The sequence below is a fragment of the Heterodontus francisci genome, chromosome 13, assembly GCF_036365525.1.
Source record: "Heterodontus francisci isolate sHetFra1 chromosome 13, sHetFra1.hap1, whole genome shotgun sequence".
NCBI classification, from domain to species: domain Eukaryota; kingdom Metazoa; phylum Chordata; class Chondrichthyes; order Heterodontiformes; family Heterodontidae; genus Heterodontus; species Heterodontus francisci.
The window spans coordinates 112,232,149-112,256,159 of record NC_090383.1 but is presented as its reverse complement, the minus strand read 5'-3'; the positions used below and the strand labels follow the sequence as shown (position 1 = coordinate 112,256,159).

Here is a 24,011-nt window from a genome sequence, read left to right as displayed (position 1 = left end):
GGCAGCGGCGTATACCATCTACAAGATGCACTGCAGCAACTCGCCAAGCTTCCTTTGACAGCACTTTCCAAACCTGCAACCTCTACCACCTCGAAGGACAAGTTCAGCAAATGCATGATAAAACACCACCACCTGCAAGTTCCCCTCCAAGTCACACACCATCCTGACTTGGAACTATATCGCCGTTCCTTCACTGTCGCTGGGTCAAAATCCTGGAACTCCCTTCCTAACAGCACTGTGGGTGTACCTACCCCACATGGACTGCAGCGGTTCAAGAAGGCATCTCACCACCACCTTCTCGAGGGCAATTCGAGATGGGCAATAAATGCTGGCCTAGCCAGCGACGTCCACACCCCATGAAATAATTTTTTTAAATTGCTGTGGGTCTGGAGTCACATAATAGGGCAGACCAAATAAGGAAGCAGATTTTCCTCTCTAAAGGGCGTTATAGTGAACCAGATGGGCTTTTATAACAATCTGAAAGTTTCATAGTCACCATTATTGATACTAATTTTCTAACTAACTTCCAGATTTATTTAACTGAATTTAAATTGCTCAACTGCTGTGGTGAGACTTGAACTGCAGTACTAGTTTAGTAACGTAACCACTATGCTACCATAACCATATAATATTTTGGGATACAGTTATGAGTAATTTGAGACATAATATGGTAATGAGAGGAACAGGTGACTTTGGACCTCTGATTCCCAAAGCTTTCCACCACTGGGAGTTTTCCTCATGTTATTTCTGCTGCAGACTAATTGATAGAGATTGATTGCTATGTTTAGTCAACAATCCTATTATCATTGTATCATGTGAAGACAATGATGGTAGAAGGTGAATTAGGTGGATGTTGGTCTTTTTTTGTCTACCATTTCCTAGGTTGCGATGAAATAATGCTGTAATTGTAACATATCAGATCTCTAACCATTGGAATGGCATTGTTTTTTTCAATATATTAACAAAAGCATCAACCCACTTATTTTAAATGGGTTAATACCTCTGGAACGACAGGAAAGCCTCCAGCGAGTTAACATCCGTAGCACTTAAAGCAGCCAGAAGCGCTGCACAAAGAACAGCCAGGCGCTGCGCAAATGACTACTGGCAACACTTATGCAGTCGTACTCAGCTGGCCTCTGACACCAGAAACATCAGAGGAATGTATGCCGGCATTAAGAGAGCTTTTGGGCCAACCATCAGGAAGATCGCCCCCCTCAAGTCTAAATCAGGGGACACGATTACTGACCAACGCAAGCAAATGGACCGCTGGATGGAGCACTACCTAGAACTGTACTCCAGGGAAAATGTTGTCACTGAGACCGCCCTCAATGCAGCCCAGTTTCCGCCAGTCATGGATGAGCTGGACGAACAGCCAACAAAATCGGAACTCAGTGATGCCATTGATTCTCCAGCCAGTGGGAAAGCCCCTGGGAAGGACGGCATTACCCCTGAAATAAACAAGAGTGCCAAGCCTGCTATACTCTCAGCATTCCATGAACTGCTTTGCCTGTGCTGGGATGAGGGAGCAGTACCACAGGACATGCATGATACCAATATCATCACCCTCTATAAAAACAAGGGTGACCGCGGTGACTGGAACAACTACCGTGGAATTTCCCTGCTTAGCATAGTGGGGAAAGTCTTCGCTCGAGTCGTTTTAAACAGGCTCCAGAAGCTGGCTGAGCGTGTCTACCCTGAGGCACAGTGCAGCTTTCGAGCAGAGAGATCCACCATTGACATGCTGTTCTCCCTTCGCCAGCTACAGGAGAAATGCCGCGAACAACAGATGCCCCTTTACGTTGCTTTCATAGATCTCACCAAAGCCTTTGACCTCGTCAGCAGACGTGGTCTCTTCGGACTACTAGCAAAGATCAGATTAAAAGCAAAATACTGCGGATGCTGGAAATCTGAAATAAAAACAAGAAATGCTGGAAACACTCAGCAGGTCTGGCAGCATCTGTGGAGAGCGAAGCAGAGTTAACGTTTCAGGTCAGTGACCCTTCTTCAGAACTATATAGCAAAGATCAGATATCCACCAAAGCTACTAAGTATCATTGCCCATTCCATGACAATATGAAAGGCACAATTCAGCATAGCGGTGCCTCATCAGACCCCTTTCCTATCCTGAGTGGCGTGAAACAGGGCTGTGTTCTCGCACCTACACTGTATGGGATCTTCTTCTCCCTGTTGCTCTCACATGCGTTCAAGTCTTCAGAAGTAGGAATTTTCCTCCACATAAGATCTGTTGGCAGGTTGTTCAACCTTGCCCGTCTGAGCGACCAAAGTATTTTGGTCGCTCTATCAGGGAACTCCTCTTTGCTGACGATGCTGCAGTAACATCCCACACAGAAGAATGTCTGCAGAGACTCATCGACAGGTTTGCAGCTGCCTGCAACGAATTTGTCCTAACAATCAGCCTCAAGAAAACGAACATCATGGGACAGGACATCAGAAATGCTCCATCCATCAATATTGGCGACCACGCTCTGGAAGTGGTTCAAGAGTTCACCTACCTAGGCTCAACTATCACCCGTAACCTATCGCTCGATGCAGAAATCAACAAGCGCGTGGGAAAGGCTACCGCTGCTATGTCCAGACAGGCCAAGAGAGTGTGGGAAAATGGCGCACTGACACGGAACACAAAAGTTCGAGTATATCAAGCCTGTGTCCTCAGTACCTTGCTCTATGGCAGCGAGGCCTGGACAACGTATGTCAGCCAAGAGCGACGTCTCAATTCATTCCATCTTCGCTGCCTCCGGAGAATCCTTAGCATCGGGTGGCAGGACCGTATCTCCAATGCAGAAGTCCTCGAGGCAGTCAACATCCCCAGCATATACACCCTACTGAGTCAGCGGCGCTTGAGATGTCTTGGCCATGTGAGCCGCATGGAAGATGGCAGGATCCGCAAGGACACATTGTACAGCGAGCCTGTCACCGGATCAGACCCACCGGCCATCCATGTCTCCGCTTTAAGGACGTCTGCAAACGCGACATGAAGTCCTGTGACATTGATCACAGGTCGTGGGAGTCAGTTGCCAGCGATCGCCAGAGCTGGCTGGCAGCCATAAAGGCGGGGCTAAAGAGTGGCGAGTTGAAGAGATTTAGCTGTTGGCAGGAAAAAAGATGGGAAAGCAAGGGGAGAGCCAACTGTGTAACAGCCCCGACAAACAATTTTATCTGCAGCGCCTGTGGAAGAGTCTGTCACTCTAGAATTGGCCTTTATAGCCACTCCAGGCACTGCTTCACAAATCACTGACCACCTCCAGGCGCTTACCCATTGTCTCTCGAGACAAGGAGGCCAAAGAAGAAGAAGAATACCTCTGATAAAGTAGCAACTTCATTGTAATGAGTTAAGCACTCATACTCTGATATCAAAAGTCTGGGATTTGAAAATAAGAGACTTGAAATTACAACTCTACAAATAATAGCACAGCAGCATTTCGGGGCAACCAGGTTTGACAGGGAATCTATGAGCCCACAGCCAATGGTTTTCCACCTATTAAAATTAATGGATTCCTGCAATGTATTCCTTACGAGCAACACTCTATCCTATTTCAATGGAGGTACTGATCCATTCATTTTAAACAGGCCAGTGCTTTTGTTAAAAATTACAAACTGAGGGGGAGTTATGTATTAATAACTGTGCACTGTAACAGCCAGATCATATATAGGGTGGGGAAATTGCAGCCCAAGCAGACTTATGCCTGGTTCACGAGTGGTTGCAGACTCCAGTCATCCGCAACGCAGAAGCAAAATACTGCGGATGCTGGAAATCTGAAATAAAAACAGAAGATGCTGGAGATAGAAACAGAGTTAATGTTTCAGCTCAATGAGCTTTGCAGCATTTTATTGCAGCAGGTTTGCAAAAAAAAAATCAAACCAACCAGTTGATCTGAAAGCAACCAATCACAGCCAACTGGAATTGAAGAGTTAGATTCTATTTGGGTCAATGTGCTATTTTTGTTGCTGTAGAATGTAAGACAGGACCTGTGATTTTTAAATGTGCTTTATTCAGACCAGTGGGTTGAAACAGCCCAATCAGTGAGGCTGTAGACCGTTCAAAAGTACAGTTACTGTGAGGCTTGTTTCTCACACTGACTATTTAAATAAGTGTTATAATTAGCAGTAACTAGTGACTCACACTGTCAAAATATGACACTTATATAAAACCCAGTTAAAAGGGAGGAGGGGAGCATGAAAGAGTGGCAGGGTGACAATGACAAGCAGCAACTTAAACCTGCACTGAGAATGGCAATGACTTAATCTTGATAGAAGTGCAAAATACCGCGGATGCTGGAAATCTGAAGTAAAAGCAAGAAAATGCTGGAAATAAATACTCAGCAGGTCTGGCAGCATCTGTGGAGAGAGAGAGAAGCAGAGTTAACGTTTCAGGTCGATGTGCAACTCCTGGATTTTTGTGGTTATATATTAATTTGTATTAACCCAGCACATATTTTGAAAAGCAGCCCCGTTAAGTGCATTTCTTGTTGGCCAATGCAGAGCAATTTAATGGTACTCCAACATGTTACACCATAACAAAATGAGAAAAGCCCAGCAAACCATTCACTTCAGAGACTGCACAATTTACCCTATCTCTGATGTTGCCCAAACCACTCAATCTCCTGAGAGCGATAACCAGAGAAAGGTTCCAACCAGCTCTCCTGGATATTAATTCAACGCTACAACCCACACCCTTCAAATCTGGCCACCTCTATGCCATTGGTAAGAGCCATTAAAGTTGGATTTCCTTGTCATTTACACCAATAATCCAGCATAACCTGGGAGGATGGGGGAAGGATAATTGGGATGCAGAGCAATTCCTCCTGATGTCACTTCTATGATTCCCCACCAAATACAGGTGGGCGAATTAAGAGTGAGAACATGGAATACATATTTTCCACCTCTTAAACATTAATTGTCATGGAATGAGGTGATGATACTTAGTAGCTTTGGTGGACATCCGATCTTTTCTAGTAGTCTGAAGAGACCACGTCTGCTGACGAGGTCAAAGGCTTTGGTGAGATCAATGAAAGCAATGTAGAGGGGCATCTGTTGTTCACGGCATTTCTCCTGTATCTGACGAAGGGAGAACAGCATGTCAATAGTCGATCTCTCTGCACGAAAGCCACACTGTGCCTCAGGGTAGACGCGCTCGGCCAGCTTCTGGAGCCTGTTCAGAGCGACTCGAGCAAAGACTTTCCCCACTATGCTGAGCAGGGAGATTCCACGGTAGTTGTTGCAGTCACCGCGGTCACCTTTGTTTTTATAGAGGGTGATGATGTTGGCATCGCGCATGTCCTGGGGTACTGCTCCCTCGTCCCAGCACAGGCAAAGCAGTTCATGTAGTGCTGAGAGTATAGCAGGCTTGGCACTCTTGATTATTTCAGGGGTAATGCTGTCCTTCCCAGGGGCTTTTCCGCTGGCTAGGGAATCAATGGCATCACTGAGTTCCGATTTGGTTGGCTGTATGTCCAGCTCATCCATGACTGGTAGAGGCTGGGCTGCATTGAGGGCAGTCTCAGTGACAGCATTCTCCCTGGAGTACAGTTCTAGGTAGTGCTCAACCCAGCGGTCCATCTGTTTGCGTTGGTCAGTGATTATGTCCCCCGATTTAGATTTGAGGGGGGTGATCTTCTTGATGGTTGGCCCAAGAGCTCTCTTCATGCCATCATACATTCCTCTGATGTTTCCGGTGTCTGAGGCCAGCTGAATATGACTGCATAGGTGTTGCCAGTAGTCGTTTGCGCAACGCCTAGCTGTTCTTTGTGCAGTACTTCTGGCTGCTTTAAGTGCTGCGGATGTTAAATCGCTGGGGGCTTTCTTGTAGTTCAAAAGTGCAATGCGCTTAGCGGCTATGACAGGTTCCAGCTCTTCATTATGAGATTGAAACCAGTCTGCATTTCTCTTCACACTTTTGCCGTAGGTGGTCAAAGCTGACTCATAGATGGCGTCTCTGATGTGGGCCCACTTGGTCTCAGCATCCCCTGTGGGAGTGTTTTGAAGGGCTGTTACAAGTGAATTTAGAAATTTTTGTAACAGCTGTGGGTGAGAAATTCTGCTCGTGTTGATGCGCGGGTGGCCCTTCTGCTTGGAATGATGCAACTTCTTTGGTCTGAGTCTAACCTTGCTGCACACCAGGGAGTGGTCGGTGTCGCAGTCCGCACTGTGGAAGCTGCGTGTGATTTGAACACTGTTTAAGGCGGCTCGCCTTGTGACAATGAGGTCTAGCTGGTGCCAACGACGTGATCTTGGGTGCCTCCATGAAACCTGGTGACAGGGTTTAGTGTGAAAGAACGAGTTGGTGATGCAGAGGTTATGATAGGTACACAACTCAAGCAGTCTCTGCCCGTTCTCATTCATCCTTCCAACGCCATAGCGCCCAAGGCAGGAGGGCCATGAGTCATGGTCGGCCCCAACCCTGGCATTAAAGTCCCCCAGCAGGAATAGGTGTTCGGTGTTGGGGATGCTGCTAATGATGTTATGGAGTTGTTCATAGAACTGGTCTTTAGCTTCAGGTGCGGAACAGAGTGTTGGAGCATAGATGCTGAGTAGGTGTACTGGACCAGAGGTGGTGAGCAGTCGGATGGACAGTATGCGTTCCGAGCCATTTGAGGGAGGCTCTATCATGCTGAGCAAGGAGTTTCTGATGGCGAAGCCCACTCCATGCTGTCTTGGTTCTTCAGGATCCCTGCCCTGCCAGAAGAAGGTGTAGTCTTGCTCTGCTAGAGAGCCACTCGCGGGGAGGCGAGTCTCCTGAAGTGCTGCAATGTCCACATTGAGTCTACTGAGCTCGTTGTTAATGATGGCGGTCTTCCGAGAATCGTTGATTTGTGTAAGGTCTTCCGACAGGCCAGGACACATAGTTCTGACGTTCCAGCTTGCAAAGCGAAGGGCTGGTACCTTCTTTCCTTTTTTCATGTTGTTTGGTGCGGTGTATCAGTCCACCTTTCGGGCAATGACCCTGAGCTCCAAGCACCCATTGAAGCAGGCAGACTGTGGCGGGACAGAACCTTATTGACCGGGGGCTGCCCGGTTTGAGGCGGGCGGTAGCTGTCCAGTGAGGTGCAATGACCTCTCCCACCGACAAAGGCAACCCGTGGCGCCCAGTTTCTACGCCAATTTATCTGGACTTATAACCCGTAACTGCTGCCTTCCGTGTTGTTTCAGTCGCTGTGAGGCAACTATGGAGTGACCTCTCCATGGCGCATGCCTGGGCAAATTTATGGAGGTTGAGAGTTGCCCAGTCGTCAAAACCCCCCCTCTCGGCCTTTCTGGTGGGGTCCAAAGGAGTGCAGGACACGACGTTTGGCACCAGTATGGCTGCAGGAACTGCCGGAAACATGCCAAAGGTGACACATGACCGCCTACGGGGTTCCGCTCCGGATTTTCTGTTAGGGTTTACTCCCTTAGCCTTGGTCTCTCCCGAGACGCCCACAAGGCAGTGGGGTTGTTGGGGCCCCTACACAGGTGTAGGATGGTGCCGGTGGGAGGAGGGGATGCAAGGGGGAGGGGTAGAGGGAGGGGGGTGGGGGGGGTGCAGGGGAAGGGGGTGCGGGGTGAAGATGGTGCGAGGGGGGGGCGGGCTGGGACGGGGTTGTGAGGGGGTGAGCTGAGAGGGTGGAGCAGGGAAGGGGACGGGGGTGGGGGGGGGTGGAAGGGGGGTAAAGGGGGGGGGAGGGGGGGTGGAATCTGGTGCAGGTAATAAGCCATTTCCTCAGTGCCCACCATCGACGTCCGGAAAGCTCATCCACGTCCTTCGGGAGGTGAAGCATCATTTGGCAGACTTAGAGGTGATTACATTTGTTAAGGGTTTTTTTTTTGCAGTGGTTTAAATAAAGGCATGCAGCATTGCCGACAGTGCGCTGCAGATGCTCTCCGAGCCATCTCCCGCGGGCGCTTTGAAGTTGCGGCCGGGGGGGCCGTTCGTGGATGTTTTGGGTGTTCGGGGCACCTTTTCACAGGACTTCTCTCGGGTCCCGCAGCTCCTTCTTCACCTCAATGGACTTACCGCATGCCGTGGCTGCAGACACTCTGGACTGTGAAGACAGCAGGATCGGACAGCACCTCATTCCATGACAATATGAAAGGCACAATTCAACATGGTGGCTCCTCATCAGAGCCCTTTCCTATCCTGAGTGGTGTGAAACAGGGCTGTGTTCTCGCACCCACACTTTTTGGGATTTTCTTCTCCCTGCTGCTTTCACATGCGTTCAAATCCTCTGAAGAAGGAATTTTCCTCCACACAAGATCAGGGGGCAGGTTGTTCAACCTTGCCCGTCTAAGAGCGAAGTCCAAAGTACGGAAAGTCCTCATCAGAGAACTCCTCTTTGCTGACGATGCTGCTTTAACATCTCACACTGAAGAATGCCTGCAGAGTCTCATCGACAGGTTTGCGTCTGCCTGCAATGAATTTGGCCTAACCATCAGCCTCAAGAAAACGAACATCATGGGGCAGGATGTCAGAAATGCTCCATCCATCAATATTGGCGACCACGCTCTGGAAGTGGTTCAAGAGTTCACCTACCTAGGCTCAACTATCACCAGTAACCTGTCTCTAGATGCAGAAATCAACAAGCGCATGGGTAAGGCTTCCACTGCTATGTTCAGACTGGCCAAGAGAGTGTGGGAAAATGGCGCACTGACACGGAACACAAAAGTCCGAGTGTATCAGGCCTGTGTCCTCAGTACCTTGCTCTACGGCAGCGAGGCCTGGACAACGTATGCCAGCCAAGAGCGACGTCTCAATTCATTCCATCTTCGCTGCCTTCGGAGAATACTTGGCATCAGGTGGCAGGACTATATCTCCAACACAGAAGTCCTTGAAGCGGCCAACATCCCCAGCTTATACACACTACTGAGTCAGCGGCGCTTGAGATGGCTTGGCCATGTGAGCCGCATGGAAGATGGCAGGATCCCCAAAGACACATTGTACAGCGAGCTTGCCACTGGTATCAGACCCACCGGCCGTCCATGTCTCCGTTATAAAGACGTCTGCAAACGCGACATGAAATCGTGTGACATTGATCACAAGTCGTGGGAGTCAGTTGCCAGCATTCGCCAGAGCTGGCGGGCAGCCATAAAGACAGGGCTAAATTGTGGCGAGTCGAAGAGACTTAGTAGTTGGCAGGAAAAAAGACAGAGGCGCAAGGGGAGAGCCAACTGTGCAACAGCCCCAACAAACAAATTTCTCTGCAGCACCTGTGGAAGAGCCTGTCACTCCAGAATTGGCCTTTATAGCCACTCCAGGCGCTGCTTCACAAACCACTGACCACCTCCAGGCGCGTATCCATTGTCTCTCGAGATAAGGAGGCCCAAAAGAAAGAAAGAAAAGAAAACATTAACAACATCAACAAGGAATGTTTGGCATTCCTGGTGTTCATTTTCCATTAATTTTATGAACTTCATTTTTTAAAGAAAAGAATCACGTGAAACCTTGTCAAATGCCTTCTGAAAATCTGAGTAAATCAACAGACTGGACCGGCATGAGTTTACGCTTGTAATTTCTGCACAGTGTACATTTCTGATCTGCTCTGTACCATCAAGAGATTGAAAATCAGAGATTAAAGTCATTACGAGGGCAGAAAACCCTGCAGCTCTCTGCCACTTCTCTCATTTGGGAATAATGGAGGATTTGGAAACTTGAAAAGATGACTGGAAATGGCTGAAGTAGTTGTTTTGCAAGTGTAACACAAGGGCGAATTCCTACAGGAACCTCTTGTTAAATCATCACAAAGTAAATCAAGTAGAAGAGGTCTGCCTATTCAACAACCAAATGGGCAGGCTGTTCCCCTTAGTGCAACAAGCTTTATTCTTTAAAGTCACACATAAGACTGTTATCAATAGACATCTAGGCAGTAAGGGAATCAGGGATATGGACAAGGGGGAGCAGGAAGGTGGCGTTGATGTAGAAATTCAACCATGATTTTACTGGATGGTGGAGCAGGCTCGAGGGGCTGTATGGCCTACTCTTGCTCCTATTTCAGATGTTCTTATGTTTTTCAATGCAGGGATTAGTTCTCCTTGTCCGAAATCAGAACAGGAGCTTAGTTGACCTTTAGAACAGTTGATGCATTATATATCAACAGCCAGCCTACCACATTAGTGAAGACTCATTGGGACCATCTGAATCGTTTTTGAAGCAATTTTATTATCAATTGAACCACAATCAACTAAAGTTCTTATGGTCTCTCGTAACAGGAAAGGCACAGTGAGTTCCTCTGAGCAGACTGTTTGTGCTGTCGGGAGTACTTATTGACAAGGATTTGTCTGTACCCATTTTGTTTCATTTCACAAGCCTGTCACCTAGCGACCCAACCGGCAATGACCCACAGGCTATTTGCAGAAAAAGAACGTTTGAAGAGATGTTCATTGTTATTCTACGTGTTGCAAGTTTTAACCTTTCAGTGTTTCAGGAATCGGTTTCTGGACGGCAGCAAAAAACTTGAAGCATTCGACTGAAGTTCACACTTAGGCAGAAGATATTAGTCCCTTTAAATAAAACTACGGTTTGTATAATATTTAAGAATACCAATAGTAATAGAGCCTTTAATGTAGAAAAGATGTCTCAAGGGTGTAAGGATCAAAATGGACAACTGAGTCATGGAGGAAACATTGGGGAGGGTGACCAAAAGTGACCGCTCATTGACATGCCTTTTAAGGAGGGTCTTATTGAAGGTAAGGAGTTTAGGGAGGGTATTCCAGACTGTGACCCAGGCTGCTGAAGGCATGGCCAATGATGGGTGGTGTAAAAGAGGCCAGAATCAGAAAAGCAGAGAGTTTGGAGATTGTTACATCATGGGTTGGGGCTGTGTTGGTGGGGTGGTGATGGTTAGAGAAATAGGAAAGGGCAAAGCAGTGGAGGCACTTAAACAGAAGGATAAGAGTGTTACATTTGTGGTGTTGGGAGACCAGACATAATGTAGGTAGGCAAGGATGTTTCTCATGGGTAAGTGTGACTTAGTACGAGCTAGTACACTAAAAGCAGAGCTTTGAATGAGCTGACGTTTATGGACAGTGCAGAATGGGAGGCCAGCCAAGACAGCATGGGAGTAACTGAGTCTGGAGGTGACTATGGTGTGAATGAGGATTTCAACTGCAGATGGACTGAGGTAAGAGGTAGGTAATGTAATGGTGCTGGAGGTAGGGTAGTCTCTGTGACAGAAAAGATATGGGGTTGGAAGCTCAGCTTGAGGACAATGAAATTGTGAACAGTCTGATCGTGTTGACGATGATTCCAGTCTTGCCAACGTTTAGCTGCAGGAAATGTTAATCCAAGACCGCATGTCAGACAAAACAGTCCGAGAGCACAGAGGCAGTGGTGGGGTCCAGGTGCAGAGGTAGAGCTGGTGTTAGCTGGATGAAGTTTGCTTTGTCCATTAATTTAGCAGACGTTAACCTATTTAAAATAATCAAGTTAACACTTCCATTACAATAGCAGAAGAATGTCATCTAATTAATTAATTAGCTCATTAGAGTTCAGCCATTTGTGTTTGTACATAGGAACAGGAGTAGGCCATTCAGCCCCTCAAGCCTGTACCCATAAACGTTAGCTGTTATATTGCATGTTCTGAACAGTCGTCTCGAGACTTGAATAACTTATTTTATTCAAAGGACACTAATTTACCAGCTCATGAAGGAATCTTATAAACAACAAGACTGACTGATTTAGAGTGCACATAACTCTTTGGGCCCGATTTAAACTCTGTGTAAGTGACTGAGTCAACATTTTGGCCTTTGTCTCAGCCCATCTGTATCCGATGGAACTGAAATGTAGAGCTGGTCTCCACTTTTGTTCTTTGACCTCATACCTCCAACCATATCATAAATTTGCATTCATTTTTAGCCCATTAAATAAAATATTATTTTTTAAAAGACTAGTCCATATTAAAATCAGCTTGATTGAAGGGATGGTTTTTTTTTTGGAACTAGGTTTGCGAGGTCACATCATCGCAGAAACTCTGCGAGACGAGCAGCCAACATCCAGTTAATATGCAGAAGGTGTTAAGTGTAAAATGACACCATGTCAATGCTCACGTGCTCTGTGTATCTGTCCAGCGCAGAGGACGCCAAACCGTGTGGGACTGTTGGCAACTGTGAGGTTTTGCACCATCATTTCAAAAGCATTGTAATCAGCACAGACTTAATGTGAATTTGTTTGCAAAAGGCGGTTTGCACACTTGGCCTTTCACCTCTTGAGATCGTAACCAAATTCAAAAAGACTGATGGGATGCCAGATTAATTTTCCAAAGTATTTATTCCTGTTTGTTTGCCTCGCTCAGGAGATTACAAGACTGTGTGGAGGGTTTGGAGGTGGGGGGTGTCTAGTAGGAAGTGTCTAGTCATGATGCTCCAGCCATCATGAGTGTCGGACAGGCTTGATGGACCAACTGGCATTTTCCTGTCTGTCAATCTTATATATTGTTATGTCTCTTCCTTGGTTCTGCCTCCTTCTCTCTCTCTCTCAACTGGGGATCAAAGGTCCTGTGTGAAATATTTTTGTGGTTGTGTGCACCTGTGCTATGATTATGGGCTGTTAAACTGCACCTTGCACTGGAACGTGATGTCCATCCAACCAGTGAATCAATACCTGACCTCCCTCAATGTAAAAGACCCATTGCTTTGGCAAGTCCACAGGACAGCAGACTCCTGCAGTGACAAACAAGGTTCAAGTACACGCAGCAATATGAAAAATGTAAAGTATCTACAAGTCAATTGCATCATTTTCAACCTTAACTATTATATTTCCAAATACATATGTCGAGGACTGTTTCTCACTGAACGTTTGCGATGGCAAAACCATGGTGTCAGTCTCTGGTGGAAGTTGCGGGACTTTTAAATACTGAGTAGGGAAAACGTCGCTCTTCGAGTCTCTTTGGTTGTCAGATGTCCTGTCGTGCGGTACAAAGACCAAAGAGTTAGTGGAGGCCGGGCCGGAGATCTGAGCCGCCAGAAAGTCGTCTAAGTGCTCGTCTGGCACACTGTGGGGGAAGGAGCTTATGGAGAAGACGGAGCACGAGCGGGCATGGAGCCGAGGCTCACGGGGGCTGAGCTGGGTTATTCCCGTGGTGTTTGAGCTGGTCCTCCTCTGCTTGAACAGTGGCTTAGTGTGGAAGAGAGAGACGGCGCCCGCCTCCCGTCGGGAGCCCAGCCTGACCTTGGCCTCCAGCCTCTGTTGCCAATGCCGTAGCGCCTTGCGGAACCTCTTGCTCAGCAGCGCGTACAGCAAGGGGTTAATGTCAGAGTTGAGCAGGGCCAGCCAGTGCACCGCCGTCACCACACCGGGGGGGACGCTGGAGGGCTGCTTGCCGCCTATGGCCGTCTCAATGGCTTGGACCAGCCCCACAATCTCGTAGGGCACCCAGCAGCAGAAGAAAGCGAAGATCACCATGAAGAGGCGGAAAGCCCCGTGATGCTCGCGGCCCGGGGAGCTATATTTGGAGAAGATGTCCGGCCTTTTACTATGGCCCATGTGGTGGTGGTTGTGGTGGTGATGGTGATCCGTTAGGTCGCAGCTGCTGCCCCGAGCATCCTCGCACCGATGCTCCGAGATGATGCGCGAGTTAACGCTGGAAATTAACTCGGAAAACGTTGGCCGGTCAGGCCCGGCGGTCCGGCCTGCTGCCGCCACGTTGCGCTGTAGCTGGTTCTCGATGTCGTGGATTCTCTTGGCGTGGCCTCGGGCCACCTTCACTATCCTGACGTAGCAGAAGATCATGACGGAGGCAGGCAGCAGGAAGGAGAAGACGGCCACAAAGCCCGTGTAGCTTAGGCTGTCGGTCCACTCCACCGAGCAGTTGTAAGTGGCCGGCGAGTAGCCGAAACGGCCCCAACCCAGCAGCGGAGGGCAGCTGCTGATGGCGGACTGCAGCCAGATCCAGACCACGGTGGCAACTGTCCGCCGCACGGTGCTCTGCGAGTTGTATTGCAAGCAGTCGATGATGGCATGGTAGCGGTCCAGGGCTATGGCGGCCAGTGTTAGCACTGAGGCTGTGCAGTAAACTGAGGAGGTGTAACCCACGTAGAGGCACAGGTCCTGGAGACAGAGAGAAAAAGACAGGGATAATAAAGAGCAATGGAAACAGAAACAATTTGAAAAGGTCCCTATCATTCCAAACAACATAGCAACAGGAGTAGACCATTTGGCCCAACCTGTCCCTCCATTCAATTCGAATTACATTGAATCTGCAGCCACTCATCCCAACAGGTGTTTGTACTCCGCACACGCCTCCTCCCAACTTAAATCACCTCATCCTATCAACATATCCTTCTAGTACTTTCTCCCTCATTTAATTATCTAGTTTCGCCTTGAATACATCTACCCTATTCACCTCAGCCACTCCATATGGTAGCAAGTCCCACATTCTAACCACTCTCTGGGTAAAGAAGTTTCTCTTGAGTTCCTTATTGGACTTATTGTGACTATCTTATGGTTATGGTCCCGAGATTTGGTCTCTCCACAAATGGAAACATATTTTTCACGTCTATCCTACCAAACCCCCTTTGTAATTTTAAGACCTTTAATAGGTAACTGCTCAGCCTTCTCTTTTGTAGCATGTTCCTGATGGTTATAATCGCTCATTTCTGGTATTAGCCTGTAAGTCTTTCTTGTACCTTCTCCAGATATAGTGTCTCTATATCTTTTTATACATTTCTGGTCACCACATTACAGAAAGGACATAATTGCTTTGGAGAGAGTACAGAGGAGATTTACAAGAATGTTGCCAGGGCCTGAAAGTTGCAGTTATGAGGAAAGATTGGATCGGCTCGGGTTGTTTTCCTTAGAAGTGGAGGCTGAGGAGTGACTTAACAGAGGTGTACAAAATTATGAAGGGCCTAGATAGAGTAGACAGGAAGGACCTGTTTCCCCTAGCAGAGAGGTCAATTACCAGGGGACACAGATTTGGTGCCAAGGTGATTGGTAGAAGGATTAGAGGGGACATGAGGAAAAGCTTTTTCACCCAGAGGGTGGTGGGTGTCTGGAATTCACTGCCCGGATCGGTGGTGGAGGCAGAAACCCTCAACTCATTTAAAAGGTACCTGGACATGCAGCTGAAGTGCTGTAACCGGCAAGGCTATGGACCAGGTGCTGGAAGGTGGGATTAGATTGGGCTGTTAGTTTTTTCAGCCAGCGCAGACACGATGGGCTGAATGGCCTCCTTCTGAGCTTTAACTTTTCTATGGTTCAATTCCAAATGTGGTCTAACCAAGGTTCTATAGAACTTTAGCATAACTTCTCTGGTTTTCAATTCTATTCCTCGAGAAGTGAACCCAGATTACTTCCTGGCTGATCTGTACCTTAGATCCATTTACCCACCTTAGTCCCCTATCCCTTAATCCCCTGCCTAACAATAATCTATCAGTCTCAACTTTGAAATTTTCAATTGACCCCCAGCCTCAACAGCTTTTTCGGGGAGAAAGCCCGAGATTTCCACTACCCTCCATGTGAAGAAATACTTCCTGACATCACCCCTAAACTGCCCAGCTCTAATCTTAAGGTTATACCCCTTTGTTCCAGACTCCTGTACAAGAGGAGATAGTTTCTATTAACTCAACAAATCCTTTAACCATCCTGAAACACTTTGATGAGAACATCCCTTAATTTGCTACACTCAAGGGAATTGAAGCCTAGTCTATGCAACCAACCCTCATTATTTAAACCCAGGCTCTCATTCTGGTGCATCTGCGCTGCACCCCCTCTAAGACCAGTAGTATATCCTTCCTGAGTAGTTTTGCCCAGAACTGAACTCAGTTCTCCAAAAAGGGTCTAACTCAAGCTTTATACAATGAGGTTAATTTCTGACCTGAAGGCTTGAGGCTCCTTTTAGATTTCACATTCTAAAGCCTTAATCTCCACAGCCTCAGCAAAATAAAACCTCTTTTGGGATTCCCTGATGACTTTGTGAGTGCATCGCCTTATGTGACATTAACCAACAACAACTTGCATTTATACAGAACCTTTAGTGAAACGTCCCAAGACACTTCACAGGAGCACAATCAGACAACACGATGCAGAGCAACGTATGGAGATGTTAGGACAGGTGACCAAACAGGTAGGTCAAAGGACAATGGAGCGACATTAACAAAGAAACTCTAAGGTTGGCATTTTATCCAGGCGACGGGGGTCTCAACCTCTGGCAAAAGCGCCACCGGGAACCCCGTGTCACCTCTTCTGTGGAAGGCCAGCCGAATCAAGTGCTAATTAGGCACTTAACTGAACAGTGGGGGTCTTTCCCGGGATCAAGGACCTCAGCAACGGAAGACCCACCCTCTGAGCTGCCGGCCAATCAGAGGCCAGCAGCTCTTTAACTGAGCAACGCTGCCGCGCAGACGGTTGCTGCTGCCATTGGAATACCCACCCGAGGCCCAGGATCGCCGCTGGACCCAGGCCACAGGTAGGTCAGGGCAGGAGAGGTCTCGCAGGGTGGGGGCCAGGAGGGAGGGGGGTGTAGGGGGTCGGCAGCAAGGGCAGAGCAGCGGCTCTCAGAGGGGCCCCCCCTTCCTGATGCCAGGTCCCTCGTTCAGGCACTGTGCTTTTCAACAAGGAACCCCCTCCCCAGAGCTGGCAAGTTCTCTGCACAGTTCTTCTTGCCATGCTCCCCGTGCAGCAACAGAACGGCCTGCCGCTCAGCTAATTGCAACGGCGATGGGATGAGGCCCTTAATTGGGCATTAATTGCCCATTTAAGGGCCTCAATTGGTAGTGGGGCGGGAAGGCCATTCACAGGCCTTCCCACCCTGGACTTAATGTCATCGGTGGTGGGGAGGTGGCAGAAACCCCAACCCCACCACCACCATTCCACCTGATTACATACTTTCCCCGCTTCCAAACCCGCCACGGGAGGGCATAAAATTCCCACCTGAGATTCTGTATCATGAGATCATTCTGTGCCAGCTTGGCAATTGTGGCCATCTCAATCAGCCTCTATACCCTGATGCAGAGGCAAGGGAGATGACCCAGGACTGCTGATCACTACCTAATTACCAGGCTTGGCTGACATAGCATCTCTAGGAAAATAATCTACTCTCACACTCCTCCATAAGCTTACACAAGGAAAATGGCCTCCAAGGGCAAGGTATCAGAGTGCAGCCCATACTCTGCATGAACCATTAGAAGGTTGGGAAGCAGAAATGATTAAGAAGTGAAAGACGAATATATAACTAAAAAAGGGGCAGGTGAAATAAAGTTAATTACAGTTCACTTCAGAATGCTACTGCGTTCATCAAATCACAGCACAAGGCCGCCCTCTCAAGTTCCATTTCCTTGCCATTACAGAGTCATAAGGGCACAGAAGGAGGCCATTCTGCCCATCAAGTCCATGCTGGCTCTCTGTACAGCAATCCAGTCAGTTCATTACCTCTTAACCATTCACAGCCCAGCTTTTCAAATACTTACCCATTTTAATTTTAAGTGAGGTTAAACAGTCTCTGCCTCAACAACCATTTGTGATGAAGCACTCCATGTTGTAGTATCTGTCTAAGTGAGAAAAATATTGCTTCACTGACTTCTGTTGATTAAAATGATGGCTGGCACTGCACTGCGCACATGCCTTCTGAATGGGGAAATAAAGTTAAAGCATGACAGGAAATAAGTGCGGGCAGCTGCATGAGTTCCCAACACACACTGTTCTTGTTTGCAACAAGGCAATTCAAATTTTATTGAATAATCTGCTACACAGCAATTATTCAGACACAGCAACAGAACAGCAAACATCTAAAAACATTTTAGGATTATTTATTAACTAATACACTGTAGGAAAAAAGGCACAACACCAATGCACTTCAATATTGTATGATATACGACTTGTGAGCTAGCCTTCGATTATTAACAACAACTTGCATTCAGATAGCACCTTCAACATAGCAAAAGCATCCCCAAGGCACTCCACAGAATGTTATCAGACAAAAATTGATTGGGACAGGTGACCAAAGCCTAGGTAGGTTTTAAAGAATGATTTAAAAGAGGAGAGGGGGGTGGGGGGGGGGGGGGGGGGGTGATGTAGGGAGGGAATTACAGAGCTTGGAGCCCGGGCAGCTGAAGGCACAGCTGCCAAAGGTGGAGCGAAGGAAATTGGCGATGCGTAAAACATCACCACATGTCCTTAGCGCTGACATAACTCAAGATGCTCCCAGAGTAGTGAGTCCCGAGTTATTAAAGTTGGTTCGGTTCAGCATTAGAGATCAACTAATTTAAGCCGAATTAGCTTTAAGCCCAGAAAATAATATCCTAGGATATTTCTGCATGGACCTGACTTCACCATGCAAGCCAACAGAGGTAGCTGAGTTTAGGATTCTGTGACAAAGCATAGGCAATTCAGAATAGATCTGAATTATTTTTTATTCTTTCATGGGATGTGGGCATCGCTGGCAAGGCCAGCATTTGTTGCCCATCCCTAATTGCCCTTGAACTACTGAGTGGCTTGCCATTTCAGTGGGTCTGGAGTCACATGTAGGCCAGACCAGGTAAGGATGGCAGATTTCCTTCCCTAAAGGACATTTGTGAATCCGATGGGTTGTTGCAACAATCGACGATCGTTTCACGGCACCATTACAGAGACTAGCTTTCAACTCCAGATTTTTATTAGTGAACTAAATTTAAATTCCACCAGCTGCCAAGGTGGGATTTGAACTTGTGTCCCCAGGGCATTAGTCCAGGCCTCTGGATCACTAGTCCAGTGACATTACCACTGCACCACCATCTCCCCCCCCCACAAAGCTGTTCACATTATGAAACTATTTCTGTTTCTCCTCTCAGTCTTGATTACTCCTGGGGCAAGCACTGCCAGGGGCCACAAGAGCAACCAATCTTATCCTGGGCCTCTGCCAGCCAGCTGTGAGGAGTGACACTAGCGTGACTGGTGGGCAGCTCTCTTTAAGATTTGTCTTTGCAATTTTCCTCCCACCCCTGATGGGAGGAACCTGACCAATCCCCCTAACTCCCCAACACCCTCCCCACGTAGCCCCCCTCCACCCCCCAGTGGTGTGCCATGTACCAGCCTTGGTACAATGGGCGCTGACTATCCGACGTCTCCCAACATGCTCCTATTTTAAGGTATGTTAGTTTAGAGTGGAGAGCGTCCCTTACTGTGTTACTCACGATACAATGTTTTATGACTGAAGGGTTATATCATGTAATGTTGCTAATGTGGAGCTGTGTTTAAAGTGGACTATCTCTTTAAGGCCATAAACCCATTAGAGTTGAATTGGTGTTTAGTAAGGGAGGTTTGCAGTTTGACAAATGCTTGTAAATTGGCATTTCACAGTCTAAGGCAACCAGCATGAAATGCCTGTCATCCAGACCCGTAATGTAAACCTGTACTCAGAAGCAGATCTAGATTTATGGACAGGTTTTCTCTCTGGGGGTGGGCAACAGAAGTTGGGACTCTTTCCGGGGGAGCTTTCACAGGGGGAGCCCCACTTTATTGGCCTGGAGATGGGCTCGGCATCCAATTCAGGATGGTGGGTGGGCTCTAGAATCTGGAGGGCAAATCAGAGGGCTTCCAGCTTGAAAGCAGCAGCAGGCTGTAATGGAAGGTAAGTAAGGGAGAGGGTGCTTCAAGATGGAGGTGCCTCTCTCCAATTTTTTTAAATCCTGAATTATAAAAAGGTTCTTGCAGCCAGGCCACCACCGGGTAGCCTGTAGCGCTCCTGCAGCCAGGCAAGCAGGGAGGCTGCCCTATACTGTCCCCCACTGCCTCCGGGAACCCGGAGACCAACTGGAATATCCCTGCTGTCATCCCATCCCACCTCCACAAAAAAGGCCCGGAGACGGGATGGAGCCGGGGAACCAGCATGCCGGCCAGCGGGGATATCTTTAGCTCCCACCTGTATCCAATCCCAGCCACAGCTGGGGCTGAAAACCCACTCCATGTACACACACACACACAGACCCACACTGGAATCATGTACACATACACAGACCCACACTGGATCATGTGTACACACACACAGACTCACACTGCAATCATGTACACATACACAGACCCAAACTGGAATCATGTACACACACAGACCCAAACTGGAACCATGTACACACACAGACCCACAATGGATCATGTGTACACACACACAGACCCAAACCGGAATCATGTACACACACACACAGACCCACACTGGAATCATGTACACATACACAGACCCACAATGGATCATATGTACACACACAGACCCAAACTGGAATCATGTACACACATAGACCCAAACTGGAACCATGTACACACACAGACCCAAACTAGAATCATGTACACACACAGAGACCCAGACTGGATTCATGAACACACACACAGACCCAAACTGGAATCATGTACGCACACACAGACCCAAACTGGAATCATGTAAATACACACAGACCCAAACCAGAATCATGTACACACACACAGACCCACACTGGATCATGTGTACACACACACACAGACCCCCATACTGGAATCATGTACACACACACAGACCCAAACTGGAATCATGTAAACACACACAGACCCAAACTGGAATCATGTACGCACACACAGACCCCGTACTGGAATGATGTGTACACACACAGACCCACACTGGAATCATGTACACAAACACACAGACCCAAACTGGATCATGTGTACACACACACACAGACCCAAACTGGAATCATATAAACACACACAGACCCACACTGGAATCATGTACACACACACAGATCCAAACTGGAATCATGTACACACACACAGATCCAAACTGGAATCATGTACACACACAGACCCAAACTAGAATCATGTACACACACACAGACCCAAAGTGGAATCATGTACACACACACAGACCCACACTGGATCATGTGTACACACACAGACCGCATACTGGAATCATGTACACACACACAAACCCAGACTGGAATCATGTACACACACACAGACCCAAACTGGAATCATGTACACAAACACAGACCCCATACTGGAATCATGTACGCACACACAGACCCAAACTGGAATCATGTACACACACACAGACCAACACTGGACCATGTGCACACACACAGACCCACACTAGAATCATGTGTACACACACACAGACCCAAACTGGAATCATGTATACACACACAGACCCAAACTGGAATCATGTACACACATACACACCCAAACTGGAATCATGTACACACACAGACCCAAACTAGAATCATGTACACACACAGACCCAAACTGGAATCATGTACATACACAGAGACCCAGACTGGAATCATATAAACACACACAGACCCACACTGGAATCATGTACACACACACAGATCCAAACTGGAATCATGTACACACACACAGATCCAAACTGGAATCATGTACACACACACAGACCCAAACTGGAATCATGTACACACACACAGACCCACACTGGATCATGTGTACACACACAGACCGCATACTGGAATCATGTACACACACACAAACCCAGACTGGAATCATGTACACGCACACAGACCCAAACTGGAATCATGTACGCACACACAGACCCCGTACTGGAATCATGTGTACACACACAGACCCACATTGGAATCATGTACACAAACACACAGACCCACACTGGATCATGTGTACACACACACACAGACCCAAACTCGAATCATGTACACGCACACAGACCCACACTGGATCATGTGTACACACACACACACAGACCCCATACTGGAATCATGTATGCACACACAGATCCAAACTGGAATCATGTACACACACACAGACCCAAAATGGAATAATGTACACACACAGACCCAAACTAGAAACCTGCACACACACACAGACCCAAACTGGAATCATGTACACACACACAGACCCACACTGGATCATGTACACACACACACACCCAAACTGGAATCATGTACACACACAGAACCAAACTGGAATAATGTACACACTCAGACCCAAACTGGAATCATGTACACACAGACAGACCCACACTGGATCATGTGTACACACACACAGACCCAAACTGGAATCATGTATACACACACACAGACCCAAACTGGAATCATGTAAACACACACAGACCCATACTGGATCATGTGTACACACACACACAGACCCCATACTGGAATCATGTAAACACACACAGACCCATACTGGATCATGTGTACACACACACACAGACCCCATACTGGAATCATGTACACACACACAGACCCAAACTGGAATCATGTAAACAAAAACAGACACACACTGGACCATGTGCACACACACACACAGACCCACACTGGAATCATATGTACGCACACACAGACCCCGTACTGGAATGATGTGTACACACACAGACCCACATGGATCATGTGTACACACACACACAGACCCAAACTCGAATCATGTACACACACACAGACCCACACTGGATCATGTGTACACACACACACACAGACCCCATACTGGAATCATGTACGCACACACAGATCCAAACTGGAACCATGTACACACACACAGAGACCCAGACTGGAATCATATAAACACACACAGACCCACACTGGACTCATGTACACAACACAGACCCAAACTGGAATCATGTGCAAACACACAGACCCACACTGGATCATGTGTACACACACACAGACCCAAACTGGAATCATGTACACACACACAGATCCAAACTGGAATCATGTACACACACACAGACCCAAACTGGAATCATGTACACACACACAGACCCAAACCTGAATCATGTACACACACACAGACCCAAAGTGGAATCATGTACACACACACAGACCCACACTGGATCATGTGTACACACACAGACCCCATACTGGAATCATGTACACACACACAAACCCAGACTGGAATCATGTACACGCACACAGACCCAAACTGGAATCATGTACACACACACAGACCCCATACTGGAATCATGTGTACACACACAGACCCACATTGGAATCATGTACACACACACACACACCCACACTGGATCATGTGTACACACACACACAGACCCAAACTCGAATCATGTACACACACACAGACCCACACTGGATCATGTGTACACACACACACAGACCCCATACTGGAATCATGTACGCACACACAGATCCAAACTGGAATCATGTACACACACACACACCCAAAATGGAATAATGTACACACACAGACCCAAACTAGAAACATGAACATACACACAGACCCAAACTGGAATCATGTACACACACACAGACCGAAAATGGAATAATGTACACACACAGACCCAAACTAGAAACATGCACATACACACAGACCCAAACTGGAATCATGTACACACACACAGACCCAAACTGAAATCATGTACACACACACAGACCCCATACTGGAATCATGTGTACACACAGAGACCCAAACTGGAATCATGTACACACACACACAGACCCACACTGGAATCATATATAGATACACACAGACCCACACGGGAATCATGTGTACACACACAGATCCAAACTGGAATCATGTACACACACAGACCCAAACTAGAATCATGTACACACACACAGACCCAAACTGAAATCATGTACACACACACAGACCCAAACTGGAATCATGTGCAAACACACAGACCCACACTGGATCATGTGTACACACACACAGACCCATACTGGAATCATGTACACACACACAGACCCAAACTGGAATCATGTACACACACAGACCCAAACTAGAATCATGTACACACACACAGACCCAAACTAGAATCATGTACACACACACAGACCCAAACTGGAATCATGTACACACACATAGACCCACACTGGAATCATATATAGACACACACAGACCCACACGGGAATCATGTGTACACACACAGACCCATACTGGAATCAAGTATACACACATACAGACCCAAACTGGATTCATGTATACACACACACAGACCCATACTGGAATCATCTATACACACACACAGTACCATACTGGAATCACGTATACACACACAGACACACACTGAAATCATGTGCAAATACACAGACCCACACTGGAATCATGTATACACACACACGGACCCATACTGGAATCAAGTACACACACACAGACACACACTGAATTC

The 24,011-nt window shown here is 47.5% G+C and overlaps 1 protein-coding gene across 1 annotated transcript in view; it reads right to left on the bottom strand.

Moving 5' to 3' along the window:
* Positions 1 to 10,192: 10,192 nt before the first annotated feature.
* LOC137376146 (5-hydroxytryptamine receptor 1D) overlaps positions 10,193 to 24,011 on the bottom strand; it is a 48,175-nt gene continuing 34,356 nt past the window's right edge. Inside the window, exon 3 of the mRNA XM_068044165.1 lies at positions 10,193 to 14,032. Within this exon, the coding sequence (XP_067900266.1) occupies positions 12,701 to 14,032 (1,332 nt within the window). The 3' untranslated portion in view covers positions 10,193 to 12,700. The remainder of the gene's footprint in view (positions 14,033 to 24,011) is intronic.